We start from the raw sequence: 21,773 nt of genomic DNA, 5'->3' as shown, positions 1-21,773 counted from the left end.
GTATATGTGTGAGCACAGAGCCGTGGGATAAAGAGGGTAAGAAAGACAATCATTTCAGAGGTAATGGCACAACCTGCTCTTAGAGTCTCACAATTATGAGAGTGGGTGACGACTTTCCGAATGCTTGATTTGCCCCTAGGCCAAGGAGCCTGGAACGTACACGCTGCGGCAGCTGAGTGCCTCGGCCGGCCCAGTGTGCTTCGTCCTTCCGCACCTCTACCCGCTGGCGCAGTATGACGTGTACTCCCAGGAGCCGCAGTTGCACGTGGAGCCGCTGGCCGGTGAGTGGGCTGCACAAAGCTGGGATCAGGCGTTCCGGTCTGCACCCCACTCCTTTACAAAGGAGTCACATGAAACAGGGCTTTCTGCACCATCAAACTTTCAGGACCCTGTAGCTGTGTCCCCGTAAGAGACCTTTTGGGCAGCATCATGGAAATTTTGCCAGAGAACCAGCTGACTACGACTCCTGTTCATTGAATATTTGCTTTTCTGTAATTGCTAACTTTCATGTTTCATAAACGTGGCACATCCAAACATAAGAAAAATTAGCTATCAGTTGATGTCTACTACAGAGAATTTAATATGTAAATACAATGTCTTGCTTAGAGTTTCATTTCAAAGCTAAATGCTAGATTTAGTTACATTCTATCTATACTCTAATCACAGTCTTTTCCTTTGAAAGTGTTGATTAACCTTGATCTCTTACTATGGTATTTGAAAAATTCAAAGCTGCTGTCCTTTTTATTAAGTCCTAAAATTAGAAGTAATTGGTATAAACAAACGATTTAAAACCACACACCACTTAATTAGAACAGTAATGAGTGAATGTCTCAGGTGTTTAGGCTGGAACAATGTATTTATTGGCTTGTTTCTTCCATTTGAAAAAAAAAATCAAAGAAAGCATTTTTTCTCTTTAATCTCCCCATACTTTTATTTTTCTGCTTCTAAATTTCTCCCATGGCCATCAGGAAAGGCCCTCGGATGCTGAACACAGCAGTCTCGCAAAGGGTTCTACAGCCAGAGAACCTTTTGTGAAAAGGGCTAAGTTTTGTTCCTGGCAGGGCCTGGAAACTGCCTGGTGAGACCAGCCGGCTGGGCACATGCTCTGAGCTGTGGCCCCTCACTCTCTCTCTTGCCTGTGCCTTGCCATCCCTCTGTCTTATCTGTTCATTTCTCTTCCTGTTTCTCATCTCTTGCCTTCTTCCATCTGCCTTTCCTGGAGTGGGATTCTCAGAAACGTCAGCTCGGCTGAGATGTTTTTAAAGCAAAGATCTTGAAGGCCTAAGCTGAAACAGCCAGAGAAAATTCTGAAACATTGATTTGTTGTTCCACTTATTTATGCATTCATTGGTTGATTCTTGTTTGTGCCCTGACTGGAGATCAAACCCTCAACCATGGCATATCGGGACAACGCTCTAACCAACTGAGCTACCTGGCCAGGGCTCGTCAATCTGTTCCTTAGTGTCATCTGATTCTCTCTTACTAACTTATTTGCAGGTAAAATTTGAGCCCCTCATAGACATGATTGCCACCGTGATTCCCATCTCTAAACCAAGGTGGTGGTGAGACCCCCTTAGGCTCACAGATTCTCTTGTTCCCAGCAAGGGCCCCTCAGTCCTGCAGGCCATGTAACTGAGATGAAAAGTGGGGGTGGAGGGATGGAAATAGTGACCCTGAGGAGTAGCTAAAGGGAACGAATCTTTTCCAGTAGAAGAAACAGTGATTTTTTTAGCCTCATACGAGGTCCTCCGTTGGTATTTTTGGTTGAGAGTGGTGCTAATTGCAGTCTTTTTCTCTTTAGATAGCCTTTTGGCTGGTATTCCTCAAAAGGTCAAGTTCACTGTCACTACTGGTCATTATACAGTAAAAAATGGGGACAGCCTCCAGCTCAGCAATGTGGAAGCCATGCTCATCCTGTGTCATGCAGAGAACAGAGCAGTGATCTATTCCAACACGAGAGGTAAGGCAGCGGTCCCCTGGCAAAGGTGGACTCAGCATTGTCGTGCACCCTGAGGATGCACCCTAGTCAGCGTCTGAGGCCAGCTTCTATCTACGACTCTTTCATGGCAGCTTCCTGCCTGTGGGTCGACAGTGACCCTGCCCCGGGCTGGGGCATTACATATGGGGAGGATAAACTGAGACTCTGCATGTGCTCAGTGGCCAGGCAGGGCTGACCTTCTGCCTAGGACTTCTGATGTAGCATGGGCCCATGCTTGATAGTGACGCCCTGCAGGCCTCCAGCCTCCTTCAGCTCTCCTCCATTTCTTCACCAAAAAGCAAAAGTAAATCAGCCTTTTAAGGCACTGGTTGGAAGCCCTAAAAACATCTCATCTCCTTCGATCCCCAGCCATGAGCTATGGAGAGAAGGATGCTGCTCCCTTTCTGGGAGGGACTTGGTCTGACAGTGTGACAGAGTGGGAGCACGTTGTGTAGGGACACACAGTACTTGGGTGGGCCACATAGGAAGTGTCCCTTTTCTTTATTCAGACTGAGCACAATGACAGTTCTCTGGCCTGTGACTAGCTGACTTTCATGCAGTGTTACTCTGTCGTAGGGGGCTTTGTTCCTGATTTTCCTGCCTCTTCAGTCCCACCTTAATTCTTTTTAGATACTTGCTTTAATGTGCATAGGAGCAGCCGAAGTTGGGCTGGAACTTCACTGCCGGGCCATCACCGCCAGAGGAAAAGGAACAAGGAAACAGAAGGAATGTATGTGAAGTGACTTTTTCTATCTTTCCTAGAAAAGGCTTCTGAGGCGTCACTCCGGGTTCAGTCGTCCGACAAGGTCACAAGCATCAGTCTGCCTGCTACGCCTGCGTACCACATGATTGAATTTGAACTGGAAGTTCTATCTTTACCTTCAGCTCCAGCAACTGGGGGGGAGAGCAACATGTTGGGGATGACAGAGGCCCAGAGGAAGCATAAGGACACACAGAAAGCTGGCCACTGCATGGCTACCATGGACCACAAAGTAAGAAGGGGCTGGAATTGCTCAAGCTGTGGCGGCAGCCGCTGCATGTCCTGCTTGTTCTGAAAGGCAGCACATAAGAGATGACTTCTGTTGAAGTGGCAGTTTCCAGTTCCTAATACCACGAGCTCTTATTGGGCTTAGCACTTATATCTGTGAATCACCTCTTCTTTGATAAGGGGTACATCTTGGAAAGACAAAGATAAACAGGTCTAACTTTTCTATCCCAACTCAAGAGGGAAGGACAGTTTATTATAAAAGATAGAGTGTTTGGTTAGGTGGGGGTGGGGAACCATTTTTTTGCCAAGGGCTATTTCGATATTTATATCATCATTCCTGGGCTATACAAAATTATCAGTTTAAAAATTAGCCTGATATATTTGGTCAGGCTAATTTGGTGAGGAGTGTAATGTTAACTGGTATTGATTTCACAGGCCTATACAGCCCATGGGCCAGATGTTCCCCACCCCCGGGTAACGTTGGGTCCAGAGTCTATTTGTCCTGGGCTAGAGGGAGTTCTGTGTCTTGGTGTGCTTCGTTTCTGTCCACTGAAATGTTGCATCAAACTTAGTAAGGAAAAATCTCTGCGTTGGTGCTGGTATTTATTGACAGTTATTTAAGTTATTCATGACTTTGGTCCCAGATCCACAGTCCATCAGCTCACGGAATGTGTAGCCAGCTTTGCGCTTATTCCAGGTGCGCTTTGTCTTGTAACACAGTTATCAGTTCTGAGGGCTTCTGACCAGCCCAGGTATAGAAGTGTATTCTTATGGTTCCATGGAACTGTATATATTTGCATACTTTTGAAAGCTGCTGCTTGAGGGTCTGGCTTCTAGTCAGCCTGAATCTACACAGTGAAGTCCTCCTCTTTAGGGCACTGAGAGTTCATCGCATACAATCCCTGAGAGCCATTAAAATAAAGTAGGCTGCTTGGACTTGCATAAATGTTTGAGAGACAACCAAAAGCTAGGTCAGGGTTGAACAAGGTTCACTTCCTACACAAGGCCACTCCTTCAAGATGGGAGAGGTGGTTGTTTCATCTGCTATATAGAAACAAACACAGAGAGTCAAGCAAAATGAAGAAATTTGGGAATATGTACCAAATGAACAGGAAAAAAAACCTCAGGAAAAATCCTTAATGAAAGGAAGATAAATATTTACCTGATAAGTAATTTACCTGATTATAAAGATGTTCAGCAAAGTGGAGAGAATAGATGAAATGAACATAGTAAGACCTTTAAAAAAGAGATGGGAAATATAAAAACATACCAAGTGGAAGTCACAGAGCTGAAGAGTATAATAACTGAACTGAAAAATCCACTGGGGGGGGTGGGGTGGTCAATAGCCGACTAGATGAAGCAGAAGAGAGGATCTGACAGCTTGAAGACAAGGTAATGGAACTCACCCAACCAGAACAGCAAAACAAAAAAGGAAAGAAAGAAAGTGAAGATAGCTTAAGGGATTTATGGGATAACTTCAAACAGACTAATATTTGTATTTATTATAAGGCTCCCAGATGGAGAAGAGAGAGAAAGGGGTCAAAATCTTATTTGAAGAAATATGGCTGAAAAGTGCCCTAACCTGGGAAACAGACATCCAGGTACAGGAAGCCCAAAGGGTTCCAGATAAAAGGAGCTCAAAGATCCATATTAAGACACATTATAATTAAAATGTCAGAAGTTAAAGACAAGGAGAGAATCTTAAAGGCAGAAAGAGGAAATCAACTTGTTATATACAAGGGAATCCCATAAGACAAATTTTTCATCAGAAACTTTGCAGGCCAGATAGTGTGTCAAAATATATTCAAAGGACTGAAAGAAATCAAACTTCCACCCATGAATACTCTGCCTGACAAAGTTATCTATCATTCACAATTGAAGGAGAGAGAGAGAGTTTTACAGACAGGCAAAAGCTAAAGGAGTTTTTCACCACTAACCCTGCCTTACAAGATATATTAAAGGGACTTCTTTAAGATGAGAAGAAAGGGCGCTAATTAGTAACAACACATGAAAGAATAAATATCACTGGAAAGGTAAATATATAATGAGGGTAATGGAATAATCACTTATAAAGCTACTATGAAAGTTAAAAGACAACAGTACTAAAAATAACAATGAGTACAATGATTAGTTAAGGGATGCACAAGATACAAAGATGTAAAATTTGACATAAAATGTGGTAGGATAGAAAGTAAAAATGTTAAGCTTTAAAATGTAATCAGACTTAGTTATCAACTTAAAACAGGTTGTTATATATAAGCCATATGGTAACCACAAAGTAGAAACTTATAGTAAATACACAAAGGGTAAAGAGAAAGAATCTAAGGATTACCAGTAAAGAAAGTTATCAAACCACAAAGGAAGAGAGCAAAAGAAAAAGGGACAGAGAGGAACTAAAAAACAGGTAGAAAACCACAAAATGTCGATAAAACCATACCATCAGTAATTACTTTAAATGTAAATTGGCTAAATTCTCTCATCAAAAGACATGGAGCGGCTGCATGAATAAAATTAAGACCTATTTATATGCTGCGTAGAATAGACTCACTTTAGATGTGAAGACACACACAGACTGGAAGTGAAGGGATGGAAAAAGATATTCCATATAAATGGAAACCAAAAGGAAGATAGAGTAGCTCTACTTATTTAAACAAAATAGACTTTAAAACAAAGACTAATAAGAGACAAAGATGGGCATTGCATAGTGGTAAAAGGTACCCATACAAGAAGAAAATATAACATTTGTAAACATTTATGCACCCAACATAGGAATACTTAAATATATAACGCAATATTAACAAATATAAAGGGAGAAACCAAAAGCAATACAATAATAGTAGTGGACTTTACTATTTCATTTATATCAATAGATAGATCATTCAGGTAGAAAATCAGTAAGAAAACATTGCTCTTAAACAGCATGTTACAGCAGATCACCTTAACACACATGTGCAGAACATTCCATCCAAAAGTAAAAGAATACATGTTCTTCTCAAGTGTACATGGAACATTTCCAAGAATGATCATATTAGGCCACAAGTCTTAATCAGTTTAAATCATATCAGGCATCTTTTGCAACCACAGTGGTATGAAAGTAGAAACTGATTAAATGAAGAAAACTGGAAAATTCACAAGTATGTTGAGATTGAACAACCAATAGTTCAAAGAAAAAAATCAAAAGAGAAGCCAAAAATACACCTTGAGACAAATGAAAATGGAAATGGAAAATACTAAAACTTATGGACTGCAGCATAAACAGTTCTTAGAGGGAAGTTCATAGTGATAATTGCCTACCTTAAGAAATAAGGAAAGTCTCAAACAACCCACCTTTACATCTCAAGGAACTAGAAAAGGATGAACAAACAAAGCCCAAAGTTAGTATAAGGAAAGAAATAACACAAATTAGAGCAGAAATAAATGGGAGAGACTAAAAAGGCAATAGCAAAGAACAATGAAATTAAGAGTTGTTCTTTGAAACGATAAAATTGACAAACCTTTAGCTAGATTCAAACCAAGAGAAAGAGGGAACTCAAAACCAGAAATGAAAGAAAAATGTTACAATTCATACAATAGAAATACAAAGGATCATAAGAGGCTACTGTGAACAATTATGTGCCAACAAATTGGACCACCTAGAAGAAATGGATAAATTTCTAGAAATATACAACCTTTCTTTCAAGACTGAATCATATGTAATAGAAAAGCTGAACAGATTGGTTACTAGGAAAGAGATTGAATCAGTAATCAAAAATCTCCCAATAGAAGTTTAGGAGCAAATGGCTTCACTGGTGAATTCTACCAAACATTCAAAGAAGCATTAATGCCAATCCTTCCCAAACTCTTTCAAAAAGTAGAAGAGGAGGGAATACTTCCAAACTCAGCATTAGTCTGGCAGATACCAAAACCAGAAAAAGGATACCATAGGACAGAAAATTACAAGCTAATATTCCTGATGAACATAGGTGTTCAACCACATGTTAGCAAACCAGATTCGACAATCATATACCATGATCAAGAGGGATTTATTCCAGGGAAGCAAGGTTGGTTTAAATCCACAAATCAGTCAGTGTGATACACAATATTATTAAAATGAAGGACAAAATTATATGATCATTTCAGTAGATGCAGAAAAAGCATTTGACAATAGTAAGCATCCATTTATGATAAAAACTCTCAAAGTGGGTGTAGAAGGAGCTGAGCATAATAAAGAACATATACGACAACCCTACAGCTAACATCATACTCAGCAGTGAAAAGCTGAAGGCTTTCTTTAAGATAAGGAACAAGACAACGATGCCCACTCTCACCACTTTTGAACATAGTATCAGATGTCTTAGAGGAATTAGTCAAGAAAAAGAAATCAAAGGCATACAAATTGGAAGGGAGGAAAGAAACTATTTATAGATGATATAATCTTATATGTAGAAAATTCTAAAGATTCCATCAAAAAACTGTTAGAATAAATGAATTCAGTAAAGTTGCAGGATACAAATTCAATGCACAAAACTGTTGCATTTCTATGCACAAATAATGAACTATGAGAAAGAAATTAAGAAAACAATTCAATTTACAATTGCATCCAAAAGAATAAAGAAGTAAAAGACCTATATATTGAAAACTAAAAGAGCCCTGGCCAGTTTTCTCCATGGTTAGAGCATCAGCCTGTAGCCCAAAGAGTCATGGGTTTGATTCGCAGACAAGGGCATGTACCTGGGTTGTGGATTCTATCCCCGGCCCCGGTGTGGGGGACAACCAGTCGATGTGTCTCTCTTGCATCGATGTTTCTCTCTTTGTCTCTCTCTCCACTCTTCCCTTTCCCTCTATGTAAAAATTAATGATCATTAACACTAAAATGGGTGAGCATTAACAAAAAATTAAAATTATGAAAACTAGAAGAAATAATTAAATAAAGAAGACACAAATAAGTGGGAAGGTAGTCCATGTTCATGGAAAAGAAGATTTAGTATTGTGAAAATGCCCATATTACCCAAAGCAATATACAGATTCAGTGAAATTTCTATCAGATTTCAATAGTATTTTTTACAGAATTACAACAATCCTAAAATTTGTATGGAACCACAGACGACCCCAAATAGCCAAAACAAATTTGAGAAAGAACAAAGCTGGAGTTATCATGCCCCCTGATTTCCAACTACATTACAAATCAAGAGTAATTAAAACAACATAGTTATTGGCATTAAAACAAACACATAGGTTACTAGAAAAGAATAGAGAGCCAAGAAATAAATCCACACTCACATGGTCAATTGATTTATGACAAAATATCCACAAATATACAATGGGAAAGGACATCTCTTCAATAAATGTTGTTGGGAGGACCAGGACAGTCATACACAAAGAAATGAAACTGGACCACTATCTTACACCGTATACAAAAATAAAATAACTCAAAATGGATTAAAGATTTGAATGTAAGGCCTGAAACCATAAAACTCCTAGAAGAAAACATAGGTGATAAGCTCTTTGACATAGGCCTTGGTGATGAGTTTTTTTTATCTAACACCATAAGCAAAAGCAACAGAGCTAAAAATAAACAAGTGGGACTGCATCAAATTGAAAAGCTACACTGCCTGGCTGGTGTGGCTCAGTGATTGAGCATTGACCCATGCACCAAGAGGTCACAGGTTTGATTCCCAGTCAGGGCACAGGCCCAGGTTGTGGGCCCAATCCCTGAGGAGGGGGGCATGCAGGAGGTGGCCAGTAGATGTTCTCTCTCATCGATATTTCTCTCTCTCCCTCTCCCTTCTTCTCTCTCTAAAATCAATAAAGAAAAAAAAATCAAAAGAAATAGCTTCTGCATAGCAAAGGAAACCATCAACAAAATGAAAAGGCAACCTACTGAATGAGAGAAAATATTTGCAAATTACATGATAAAGAGGTTAATATGCAAAATATATGAAGAACTCATACAACTTAATAGCAAGAAAACAACCCAATTAAAGAATGGGCAGTCTGAATAGATATTTTTCCAAAGAGGACATACAGATGACCAACAGACGCATGAAAAAATGCTAAACTATTAATCATCAGGGAAATTCAGTAAAAACCACAATGAGATAGCACCTAACACCTGTCGGAATGGCTATTATCAAAAAGTCAAGAAATAACGTGTTGTTGGTGAGTGTGTGGAAAAAAGGGAACCCTCGTGCACCATTGGTGGGGTCGTAATTTGTTGTAGCCACTATGGAAAACAATATGGAAGTTTCTCAAGAAAGTAAAATTATAGCTACCACCCTGGCCATGTGTGGCTCAGTTGGTTGGGCATTGTCTATGCGCTGAAAGGTTGCAGGCTTGATCCCTGGTAGGGGGCATGCAGGAGGCAGCTAGTGGATGTTTTGTTCTCACATTGATGTTTCTCTCCCTCTCCCTCTCTCTCTAAAAATCAATTAAAAATCTTTAAATAAAACTCTAACTACCATATGATCTAGCAATCCCACTTCTAAATATTTGTATGAAGAAAAACAACAACACTAATTTGAAGAGATGTACCCCCGTGTTCATTGCAGCATTCTTTATTTATTTTCTGTATTGATTTTTAGAGAGAGAGGAAGGGAGAGGGAGAGAGAGATAGAAACATTGATGAGAGAGAACATTGGTTGGCCACCTCCTTCATGCCCCCACTGGGGATCTGATCCACAATCTGGGCATGTGCCCTGACTGGGAATTGAACTGGCGACCTCTTGGTGCATGGGTTGACACCCAACCACTGAGACATACTGGCTGGGCGCAGCATTATTTATAATAGCCAAGCTATGGAAGTAACCTAAGTGTCTATCTGTGAATGAATGGATAAAGAACTGACACACGCACACCCACCGTGGAATATTATTCAGCCATAAAAGGAATGAAATCTTACTATATGCAGCAACGTGGGTGGATCTTGGTGGTATTATGCTAAGTGAAATAAGTCGGAGAGAGAAAGGCAAATACTGCATCATCTCTCTTAAATATGGAATCTAAAAAACAAAACAAAACCTTGTGGATACAGAGAACAGAGTGGTGGTTATAGATGGGAGAAATGTGTGAAATCTTTTTTTGTTTGAGCTTAAATTCTAGATTTTTTTTAAATTTTTTATCCTCACCCGAGGACATTTTTCCATTTTTTGTTCAGATAGAGCGGGAGGGAGAGAGAGGAAGAGAGAGAGAGAGCAACATCGATGTGAAAGGGACACATCGAGTGGCTGCCACCCGCACGACCAACCAGGGCCGGGGACAAACTGCAACCGAGGTACGTGCCCTTAGCGGGAACTGAACCCGGGTCTCTCTGGACCGCAGGCCGACGCTCCAACCGCTGAGCCAAACCGGCCAGGGCTAAATTCTAGATTTTTTAAAGTGTATGCACAAAAGGCTAAGAAATGCAATCATTTCAAAGAGATAATGGCATAGAATATCAGACCAGTCACCACCTAAAGAATAATGTTTTTATTTTTCAGTCCTTGAAATTTTTTTTCCCTCACCTGATACAGAATTCAGGAGACAAAGGTGATATTTATTTCAATTAAGAACATGTAGTCATCCTGGCAGGTTTGCTCAGCGGTTAGAGCTTCGGCTCGCGGACCAATGAGTTGCAGGTTGAATTCCGGTCAAGGACACTTAGCTTGGTTGCGGTTCTTCCCTGGCCCTGGTCGGGGTCGTGCGGGAGGCAACCCAGTTGATGTGTCTCTCTGACATTGATGTTTCTCTCTCTCTCCCTCCCTCCTACCCTTCTTCCCTCTCTATCTGAAGATAAATAGGAAAATATCCTTGGGTGAAGATTTAAGAAAAAAAGAGCATATAGTCATGTTGAATGAGTGAGTTTCCATACTTAGTATATATGTTTGTTACATGTGGGAAATAAATCGAAGCTTGAGGCCCGGTTTCTGCCCTTACAGGAATTAATTGCTTTGTCCACACTGTACCCTCAAATTGATTGTTTTTTAATGCATTCAGAGTCATGTGGATTAAGTGTTTGGATAATTTATTTAATTTTGTAATAGTGACTGATTAGTGTCATCTGGACATAAGTGATTAAAAGCACTTTTGTCATAACCTCCTGCACAGTTAAAGAGCCGCTTGGCATCATGGCCACCTGTGCGAGGTTAGCGAGGTGGGATTTGTGCTGCTTGCTGTGGCCTCTGCTCCGCAGTCAGTGAGACCATTCTGGTGACTCCTGGACGTTTTGCTGCTCCCACATCTATTTTTCTTGACTGTGTATGAAGCTTTGTGTCTTCTATGTTTGTGATATGTTTAATGGGATTTTTCTTCAGAATACGGAATTGAAAAGCCATCAGGTGTCTAGGAAATTGACAGCTACCGCAGACTTGAGTGGATGGTGGCGGTGGCTGTGCTGCAGGTGAGTAGTCTGAATGGGTGTCCCTCTGTTTCTCCTCAGGTGTCCATCGAGTGCCCGTGGTCCATCTACTCCACTGTCATCGCACTGACATTCAGCGTGCCTTTTAGGACCACACATGCTGTGCTGTCAGCTGGGACACGGTAAGGTTGGCCCTGCTCCTGTCCCAGCCTCTTTGACACAGAGACCCTTGCTGTTCAGAGCTTGGCCTTGTTGGCCTTGAGCGTGTTTTCTTACATGACCATGATGCCATTGTCCACTACAGCACCTACTCTGGACCTCGGTCTCCCCAGCTGTCTCAGGAATGACTCTGCACAGCTGGTTTGTGGGATATGGGATTCAACCAAGTCCCCATGTGATTATCAGATCCCTTTACCCTCCTTCCCTTGTTCTTCAAGCCCACGACCTAGTGACAAACGTGGATCAGCTGTCCTCTGGAAGGTTCGCCATTCTGCGTTTTCCTGGTCACATCCTCAAGGGTTTGTTAAACTAGTTCCCCCAGAACCACTAGTTACATCTAGAGCAGGCCTTTTCAACCTCAGCACTGCTGAAACTGTAGGTCAGGTAACCCAGGTGTTGTCCTCATACTGTGCACTGGCCCCAGGCTGCTGTCTGTGTGTAAATTCACAGAGAAGCAATGGAAAACAACAGAAAATGGAACTGGAATAGTGGGAATCAGCAATTTTGCACAGGAAGCTTTGGGAAATGTTGTTTATCATAGTCTGCCTGAAATTGGGACAAAATTGAACAAGCAAGATGAGTTTGGTGCTTTGGAAAGTGTGAAAGCTGCTAGTGAACTCGATTCTCCTCTATCAGAAGTAACTGAAATTATTGAAGCTCTTGCACAAAGTCCAAGACTTGTCAACAGATTTTGTCATGATCGTTGGCTGATCAGGATGACACTGAGTAATGCTTCAGAACTAGATGAACCAATGAGTGAAGAAGCATGAGAAATATATGAAGTCTACTGGGGAGTGAAAATGGAACCCCCTAAATAAAGTAGCACGAAACAACTTCATCCAGCATAGTTGTCTAAATTAATGTGAATAGAAGATAGGAACTTTTAGGAATACTATGGGAAAAGAAACTACGACAATGCTATTAGAAGAAAATACCCCTTAACTTTCTAATGATTGCAAACAAACACAATCTGCATCCTTTTCACAACACCCTATGATTTTTAGGTTAGACTATTGTTATAATATTCAGAATTCCTGAAATTATCTGTGGTAAAACCTAGTTATAAAAATTATGTATTTCAAGGATAACATTGTTGTCTTAAACCTTATACAATATTGTAACTTGCTTACATTACTCTCTGGATTTGGGTCAAAATATTTAATGATCCTTCCACTAGAAATGACTACCAGCGGAGAAGAGTTTTTGTTAGTTGTTACAGTGTCAGATGACAAACAATACTATCTTAATTTTGCAGTACACTGAGTTTGCTGGTGCTATTTTTATATGGTGAAGCAGTAGCCTTACAGAAAAACAAGGTGTTTAATAATAAAATATGCAAATTCTTCATTAAAAAAAAATCAATAGTTTTAAACAGAACCTGAGTTGCTTTAAAAACCGGCTTTTTAAAACTCCTCTTTACATGTAACAGAAACAAAGTGAATCCTTAGTACTTAGTTTCTCAGTGAGTAATTATTACTTATGATTGCTACTCTTTCCTGTGACACATGTTTAGGGAACTCTTTTGTATAATCATGTAGTAATACTGTATCAGAATCAGAATGTTCTTTGATCCATTTTTCCTCAGAAATAGCTCACTTAGAGTTATATTTTCTGACCCTTTTACATGTGAAATCAAAAGTAGGAATATATGTAACAACTAGTTCTTATTTATTTTACTGTCACTCTTTTTATTCCCCAGAGATGGTCTTTTTAACAAAGCCAAAGTATATTTCTTAGAGTTCTTAAATGTCAAAGTCATATTTTTGTTTTTTTGCTTTAGGAAATATATTCAAGTTTGTGTCCAGAATCTGTCGGAACTTGACTTTCACCTGTCAGATGGTGACCTTGTAGACACCGGGGATAGTACTGACCTGCAGCTACTACCGTTGAACACAAAATCCCAGCAGGTAACCATCTTCTATAACTGAGCGTAACTCAGCAGAACACAGGAGAGCACGTGGACAGTGCCCGAGCCGCCTGTGCCGTTTCAGTGGACAGAACAGATGCAGCCTTTCCACACGGAGAAGGACGTGTGTGCTCAGTAGCGCGTGTGCACGTGAGACTGCTCCGAACCACAGCTTTGTGCCACGGTGCGCACATCCACCCCAGTGGGCCAGTGGTACAGTGGAGAGGTTAGGAAATGGCTTGATACTGTCTCATTAGAAGAGTTAATCTTATACTTGTCCTACCCTACGCAGATTTATGTAATTTCAAGCTTATTCTAGTCTCATGTGGACAGGGAATGGTGGCTGTTCGTTTGGCCTGTCATTAAATGCCTTGCCTGCAGCCTAGGAAGAATCAGAGGAGGTGCAGAGGGTCATACTCATGTTCACACTGCCTGGCTGAATCCGACCTTGCTTTTCATGTTCATTTGTCACATGTGTTTTTAGACAGTAAATGCTGAGTGCTTAGAAGAGCAAAGGTTTTCTTAATGGGTGTCTGATCTTTAGCATTTTCAAAGGATTTTTCCCAATTAACTGACCCATTTCAGATGCTATCCGTCTGCGGCTGTGCTGCAGATATAGACTTTATCCATGAGGTGGCGCTGGTTCCTCATTTAACTTAATGTTGAATACAAAGTAATTGACATGGTTGTAGATTTCCTTTTTAATTGGTTGATGCATTTCCTGTTTTGGAAATGTGTGTGATACTATATACTAATAAACATTCTAATCTCCTATGCCATAAAGTTTATGAAATCTTGAAAAATTTAAACCTTTTGCCCGGTGGGTGTGGCTCAGTAGTTGAGTGTCGACCCATGCACCAAGAGGTTGCCCATTCGATTCCCGGTCAGGGCACAGGCCCAGGTTGTGGGCCAAATCCCCAGTGGGGGGCATGCAGGAGGCAGCTAGTTGATGTTCTCTCTCACTGATGTTTCTATCTCTCTCTCCCTCCCCCTTCCTCTCTCTAAAATCATTAAAGAAAAGAATATTTTAAAAAATTTAAACCTTTTTACCAACTTTGCCCAGCCTGTTCCTGGGGCAAGGACAGGCAGGAGGAGCAGGGGCAGTGGTGGGGTGCAGGTCTTAGCACAGCACATGCTAGGCTGTCAGGAGCTGGGCTCTGTGGGACCGCTTCTTCATCTGACCCTCGTTCCCTTGGCCGGAGGTGAATCTTGAGCGGCATATGGCTTTGTCCCTCTGTGTGTGCGTGTGCGGTGTGTGTGTGCGTGCGCGCGCATGCATTGCTGATGGAGTGTGGCTTTGTCCCTGTGTGTGTGTGTGCATTGTTGACACAGTGTGGCTTTGTCCCTCTGTGTGTGCGTGTGCGGTGTGTGTGCGTGCGCGCGCATGCATTGCTGATGGAGTGTGGCTTTGTCCCTGTGTGTGTGTGTGCATTGTTGACACAGTGTGGCTTTGTCCCTCTGCAATGACAGCCGACTCTCTTGCAGCACATCTGCAGCCAGCAGTCAGTGTTCTTTGTCTGGGAGCTGACGTGGACACGGGAGCCTCCCCCTTCGCTGCGTGGTCAGTTCTCCGTGGGATTCCACCCAGCGTCTGAAGAACGGCTGTCTATCTCCTTAAAGCCCTATACTTATGAATTTCAAGTGGAAAACTTTTTTGTATGTATTGTATTATTTTTTGGCGGGGTGTGGAGTGGGAAAATGGAAGGTGATATCATATGCTTTATAATCTAAAAAAATCAAAAAAGATCTTTCAATATAGTGAAGCAACAGGTCAAGGAAAGTAGTTAAAAACTTGGGGTAGTTAAATCACTGACTGACTGTATTTGAACCCAGGCCCTTTCATGTGACGTGTTGGTGCCCATGCACTCTTGCTGGCGGCTTCAGATGAGTGTTGTGACTGTAGAGACCAAAGGCGTGCTGCTGCTCCCTCCTTTTCCTTAGTCGAGGTGGTGATGTCCTGGAATTACTACTCAGAGTCTGTTCATCTTGGTCATTAGCTGCTACACAGGGGAGTTGTGTTATAAAGACATGTCTCTAGTTTTCTAAAAGAAAAACTGAAAATATCATAGAGGTTTAATTAATATTGGGAAGATTTTCTTATAACTTGTGCATGGAGAGCCCTGGCCGGTTTGGCTCAGTGGTTAGAGCGTCGGCCTGCGGTCCAGAGAGACCCGGGTTCGGTTCCCTCTAAGGGCATGTACCTCTGTTGCAGTTTGTCCCCGGCCCTGGTTGGGTTGTGTGGGTGGCAGCCACTCGTTGTGTCCCTTTCACGTCGATGTTTCTCTCTCTCTTCCTCTCTCTCCCTCCTGCTCTGTCTGAACAAAAAATGAAAAAATGTCCTCGGGTGAGGATAAATAAATAATAACTTGTGCATGGAGCTAAAACTAGCCTGGAGCTAGGTGAGTAGATAGTTGTTTTTTCTTCTTCTTTAATGAGATTATTGGATTTTGTGTTAGGTGCACGAAAACGAAAATACAGTTTACCCTAAACATCTCAGGGGGGTTAGGGGCACCTACCCCCATGAAGTTGAAGATCCACATACAACTTTTGATTCCCCCCAAACTTACCTACCAATAGCCAACTGTTGACCTTACCGATAACATAAATACATGATTAACACATATTTTGTATGTTATGTTAACATACTGTATTTTTGCAATAAAGTAAGCTAGAGAAAAGAAATGTTATCAAAATCATAAGGAAACGAAAATATATTTACAGTATTTATTTTTAAAAAAATCTCTGTATAAGCCAGCCTGCACAGCTCAAACCTGTATTTTTCAAGAGTCAACTGTACGCAATTCTGTGATTTCTTTTTCTTCTCTTTACTACTGAAATTGTCAAACAACATTTTGAGAAAGTGTTTGTGTTGACAGCTCTTGATGTTAGCAGTCTTGTCAGTACCTTCTTCTGACCGAGACTGTTTTGACCCTTCTGTTTTATTTAACTCCGTATTAGCTTTAGTGTTAAACCTGATCACTAGCATAATTATCTTTTTGTAGTACAAAAAGGTACCTTTTTGATGTGTTAATAACAGCTGAACATTAAATCATTCACATGGTAGAGTCTGCAGAAATTTCATCTGGTTTGCTTACTATAGGTGATTATTAAGCAGTTAGTAGTTTTCACTGGTACTTCTATCTCTTTGCTCCCTCTTCAAATGAAGACTATAGAAAATTTTTCCTTTAGAACTGTACAAGCTGAGTAAAAAAGCCAGAGAAAAACTGATATTCTTAGGAGCAGATATATGGATGCCATTTTTCAAAAGGCTTTATTGAGATATAATTGATATGCCCTGAAGTTCACCCATTTAAAGGGTATAGTTTGACGATTGTAGTACATTGACAGTGGTGCGGCCATTACCATAGTCTAACTGTAGAACACCTTCATCATTCCAAAAAGAAACCATGTTCCCCATTCCGCCCTCTCATCCCCAGACAGTCACAGCCTAAAGGCAGATCTATCTGTCTGTGGGTTTGCCCGTTCTGAGCAGTTCATATAAATGGGATCATTCTGTGTGTGGATCTTCTTGTGCCTGGCTTTCCTCACGTGGAATAATGTTTATTCCACGTTTATTCCAAGGTTTATTCATTTTGTGGCAGGATCAGAACTTCATTCCTTTTTATGGCAGAATAATATTCCAGTTTGGATAGACCACATTTTGTTTTCAGTTATCAGTGGCTAGATAGCCACAGACTGAGTTGTTCCATTTTGGGGCAACTGTGAATAATAATGCTATGAAAATCATTGTGTACGTTTTTATGTGTACTAATGTATTCAGCTTTCTTGGGTACATACCTAGGTGGAGTTGCTGGGTCATTTGGTAACTCTGTTCAACTTTTAGAGGATCCGCTAAACTGTTCTGCAAAGAGACATCACTTTACATTTCCACTGGCAGCAAGCGAGGGTTCCAGTCTCCACATCCTCACCAACACTTGTTTTTGTTGTCTGTGTTCACGTAAACATCGCAGTGGGTGTGAAGTGGGACCTTGTGGTTTTGCTTTTTTTTTTTATCCCCACCCGAGGATATTTTTCCATTTTTTGTACAGATAGAGTGGGAGGGAGAGAGAGGAAGGGAGAGAGAGAGAGAAACATCGACGTGAAGGGACACATCGAGTGGCTGCCACCCGCACGACCAACCAGGGCCGGGGACAAACTGCAACCGAGGTACGTGCCCTTAGCGGGAACTGAACCCGGGTCTCTCCGGACCGCAGGCCGACGCTCTAACCGCTGAGCCAAACTGGCCAGGGCAGGACCTTGTGGTTTTGATTCGTGTTTCTCTAAGGGCTAATGATGTTAAGCATCTTTCATGTGCTTATTGGCCATGTATATGTCTTCTTTGGAGAAATGTCTATTCACGTCCTTTGCTCATTATTTTTATAAGGTTATCTTTTTATTACTGAGTTGTAAAAGCTCTTTACATATTCTAGATATCGGTCCTTTATCTTTCACTTGGTGGGTTGCAGTTTCACTTTCCTGATGCTGTCCTTTGAAACACAAAGCTTTAATTTTGATGAAGTCCAACTTACCAATCTCTCTCATGTTTTTGTACTTTTGGTATAGAATCTAAGAAATCATGGCTTATTCCAAGGTCAAAGAGATTTCCTTCATGTTTTCTTCTAAGAGTTTTATAGTTTTAGCTCTTACATGTAGGTCTGTGATTGATTTTGAGTTAACCTTTGTGGATGGTGACAAGCAAGGGCACATGCATTCTTTCCATGTTATTCAGGTGTCCCGATACCATTTGTTGAAAACACTGTTCTTCCCTCATTGGCTGGTCTTAGCACCCTTGTTGAAAATCAGTTGGCCATAAATATTAGAGTTTATTTCTTCAGAGGCTTATTAGATTTATTTAGAAATAAGCCGCTGAAGAAATAAACTCTAACACTGTCCCTAAAGCCTCAGCAGCTACTGTTTGGCACCTCACTGCTATTTCACAGTCCTGTCCTCTGTCCCACGTGCAGCCAAAGAGCGGTGCTCGAGGACAGCACCTGGGAGCATGCTCACCTTCATCACTCTAACTGCTCTTCCAAGCTCTGCGCCAAGTTCCGCTCTGCCTCGCTCGCTCAGAGACGCCCAGCCCGTGTGCTTCCGTGAGCCTCCTGGCCGGGAGACTTCTCGGCAGCTCTGCAGTGGTACCCCCCGCTGCGCAGCACACCATCTGCCTGCCACTGCTGCACCCTCCAGGACACAGACGTGCGTCCTTACTGCCCGGGCGCGGGCCCTCTGCACCTGCACGTGCAGGCATCTTTTACGTCCAGCCCGGAGCTGCAGAAATCCCGGCGCAGCCCCCTTCCGATCGGTACTAGTCTGTCCCGTCCCCAGTCAGCCGTGATTGGTGCTTGACAGGAAAATCTCAGATGGAGGCCCATCAAGGATTGCTGCTCAGCCTCGTTAGCTCCCAGAAAGAATGTCTTGTCTTGGCAGTAGCTTTTTTAAATACTCAAATCTTTCTTCTTTGAACATTTTATAATACAGACAGAACACTTTAAATCAAGTTACACTGTAATTACTGTATATATCTGTTATAACTTTGGTAAATTAACACTTAGTAAGTGGAGCACAGGTTGCTGGGTGACGAGCTGTGGTTCAGCAGTAGACCACAAGGGGAACTGAAATAGAGAGTTTGTTACTCACCGGTCCTGGAGGAGGGACCTGGGAAACCTGCAGGGGCCCCACGGGAGGTCCAGGCAGACAGACAGAGAGAGGCAGGACCTGCGACCAGGCCTTCATTAGGGTCTATGGCGGAGTGCTGCGGGGTTCCTTGACTAGGGCTGGGTTGGTCAATTCCAACCCAAAGAGCAGGTTTGGGTTAGCCCCACAGGGTCTTACCTAAGGGGCACATAGGGGAAGGCCCTGGGAGGCAGGGGGAGATGTTGGGTCTCAGGGTACTGGAGAAAGTGTGTCAGGACTTACGTTTGCTTGTGACTCTGGGCTGTTACCTAGGGCATGGCTTGCACGAGGGACCAGTGTTAGTTTAGGGCCCCACTGGCCCAAGCAGTAGGGAAGGTGAGGCAGCACTACTACCGAGTAGCTCAGCTATAGTAGTGTGTCCTGAAAGAAAGAAAGGAGACTCCTTTGCAAGCAGAATGGGCGGTGTGGCGGGTGGGTGTTTCCCTGTGCAGGCTCTGGGGCTTTGTCCTGGGGGCAAGCAAGTGCTGGGCGAGTGGGAATGGGCATGACTATCAGAAAAACTCCTCGTGGAGAAGGAAATGCTGGGCGAGTGGGAATGGGCATGACTATCAGATAAACTCCTCGTGGAGAAGGAAATGCTGGGAGAGTGGGAATGGGCATGACTATCAGATAAACTCCTCGTGGAGAAGGAAATGCTGGGCGAGTGGGAATGGGCATGACTATCAGATAAACTCCTCGTGGAGAAGGAAATGCTGGGCGAGTGGGAATGGGCATGACTATCAGATAAAGTCCTCGTGGAGAAGGAAATGCTGGGCTAGTGGGAATGGGCATGACTATCAGATAAACTCGTCATGGAGAAGGAAACTTTGTGGAGAACGTTGGTCATGGACTTGATATTGGCTCATCCCAAGGAATTAATGTTAATTTCACTAGTCATGATAATGGCATTATGTTTTGGTAAGAAAATGCCATGTTTTCAGTAATACATACTAAAGTGTACACAGGTGAAATGACAGGTTGTCTGGAATTTGCTCAGAAATACCCCAAGCAAATATATCAGTGTAGACGGATAGATGAAGAAGCAAGTGAACAGTGTTGATGATCTGGAATCCGGGTGACAGGCACAGAGAGTCACTGTGCAGTGCTGCTGTGCGTTCTCGAAGACCTTCCCATTCGACGCAGCACGACTCCCCGCCATGGAGTCGTTCCGAGGAAGCGCAGCCGCCCTGCTGGCGCGTGGGCACAGCGGCTGGGCAGACAGGCTGGGCAGACAGATCCTCCGTGCTCTTCCACGTCTGGGCGCGCCTTGTCTGCCTCACAGAGTGTCTTCAGATCTGTCTTCAGTGTCACACACGGCCTTTTTCCTTCTCTCCCCCTTTCTTGCCCAGACGTTATATAATGTGCAAGCTGCAATTTCGCCCCCTGCGGGCACGGACCTCTGTAGGACAGGCTCGCTCTGCGCCCTGGAGGTGTCCATCACGCGCCTTTCGGACCTCCTGGAGGTGGACAAGGACGAAGCGCTCACAGAATCCGACGAGTATTTTTCAACCAAGCTTATGTACGAAGGTAGGTGGAGAGGTTGCTGTTTTCCTAACTGTCATGCTGATCCAGCATAAGTGACTGCTCTCTCTCTCACAAAGTGTAGTGTTCCTGGTCTGAAGAGAGTGTTCCATTCTGGAATTTAAAAGATCTCATTGAATGTTTCATTATATAATGTGGTCCTCGGTCCGCAGGAAGCTGAACTTGGTAGTTACGGAGTCATTCTTCCAACAGGGATGGTCAGCAGTTGTCAGGCTCCAGCTGAGCACGCGGTGGCACTTGGAGCTGCCCTTTCCTTTCCACTGCGGGTCAGGGTCTCTGCATCATCCTTGAAGCAGAGGCCAAACCGCGTGGCTTAGCAGGCCCGTGTCCTTCAATCATAGCTTCTGCCCTTTCCCTCCAGCCTCCTCTCATCCCATTTCCGCGCTTCCCCATCCCCACGGTAACCCCCACGTGCCCAGCACACCCCTTCACAGCCCTCCTTCTCCAGGGCCTGGCTCCTTCAGGAGCAGGTCATAGTTTTGGGTGTCAGGACTCTTTATTCTCTAAAAAACAATTGAGGTGCCAATTTATTTACTTACTTAAAATAACAGAATTGTTTTCCAAAACAATAAAAAGTAGCAAGAACAATTACATTGTTTTTATTTTTTCAAATCTCTTTAATTTCGAGCTTTCTGGATGTAATTTGAGTTTTCTGCATTCAGTCTGCAGTGGTAACAGTCTGCTGCATTCAGTCTGCGGTGGTAACAGTCTGCTGCATTCAGTCTGCGGTGGTAACAGCCTGCTGCATTCAGTCTGCGGTGGTAACAGCCTGCTGCATTCAGTCTGCGGTGGTAACAGCCTGCTGCATTCAGTCTGCGGTGGTAACAGCCTGCTGCATTCAGTCTGCGGTGGTAACAGCCTGCTGCATTCAGTCTGCGGTGGTAACAGCCTGCTGCATTCAGTCTGCGGTGGTAACAGTCTGCTGCATTCAGTCTGCGGTGGTAACAGTCTGCTGCATTCAGTCTGCGGTGGTAGTAGTCGAAGTACCTGAAGAAACTAGTCTTGTGAATTTATGTAGTTGGAAACAAGGAATTTTTTTTTTTGTTCAGATAGAGTGGGAGGGAGAGAGGGGAAGAGAAAGAGAGAAAGAGAGAAACATCGATGTGAAAGGGACACATCGAGTGGCTGCCACCGCATGACCCATCCAGGGTCGGGG

At 42.8% G+C, this 21,773-nt stretch overlaps 1 protein-coding gene across 15 annotated transcripts in view; it reads left to right on the top strand.

Moving 5' to 3' along the window:
• Nucleotides 1–21,773, top strand: part of TRAPPC10 (trafficking protein particle complex 10) — a 91,528-nt gene that overhangs the window by 64,782 nt on the left and 4,973 nt on the right. For all 15 annotated transcript variants that reach the window (XM_036242481.1, XM_036242478.1, XM_036242468.1 and 12 more), the window contains 7 exons: nt 140–281; nt 1,802–1,960; nt 2,741–2,970; nt 11,359–11,459; nt 13,277–13,403; nt 14,888–15,058; nt 20,425–20,602. In XM_036242481.1, the coding sequence (XP_036098374.1) occupies nt 140–281; nt 1,802–1,960; nt 2,741–2,970; nt 11,359–11,459; nt 13,277–13,403; nt 14,888–15,058; nt 20,425–20,602 (1,108 nt within the window). The remainder of the gene's footprint in view (nt 1–139; nt 282–1,801; nt 1,961–2,740; nt 2,971–11,358; nt 11,460–13,276; nt 13,404–14,887; nt 15,059–20,424; nt 20,603–21,773) is intronic.

The sequence above is a fragment of the Molossus molossus genome, unplaced genomic scaffold (assembly GCF_014108415.1).
Source record: "Molossus molossus isolate mMolMol1 unplaced genomic scaffold, mMolMol1.p scaffold_m16_p_5, whole genome shotgun sequence".
Classification (NCBI taxonomy): domain Eukaryota; kingdom Metazoa; phylum Chordata; class Mammalia; order Chiroptera; family Molossidae; genus Molossus; species Molossus molossus.
The sequence above is the reverse complement of the archived record's forward strand: the minus strand, read 5'-3'. Positions and strand labels throughout refer to the sequence as shown.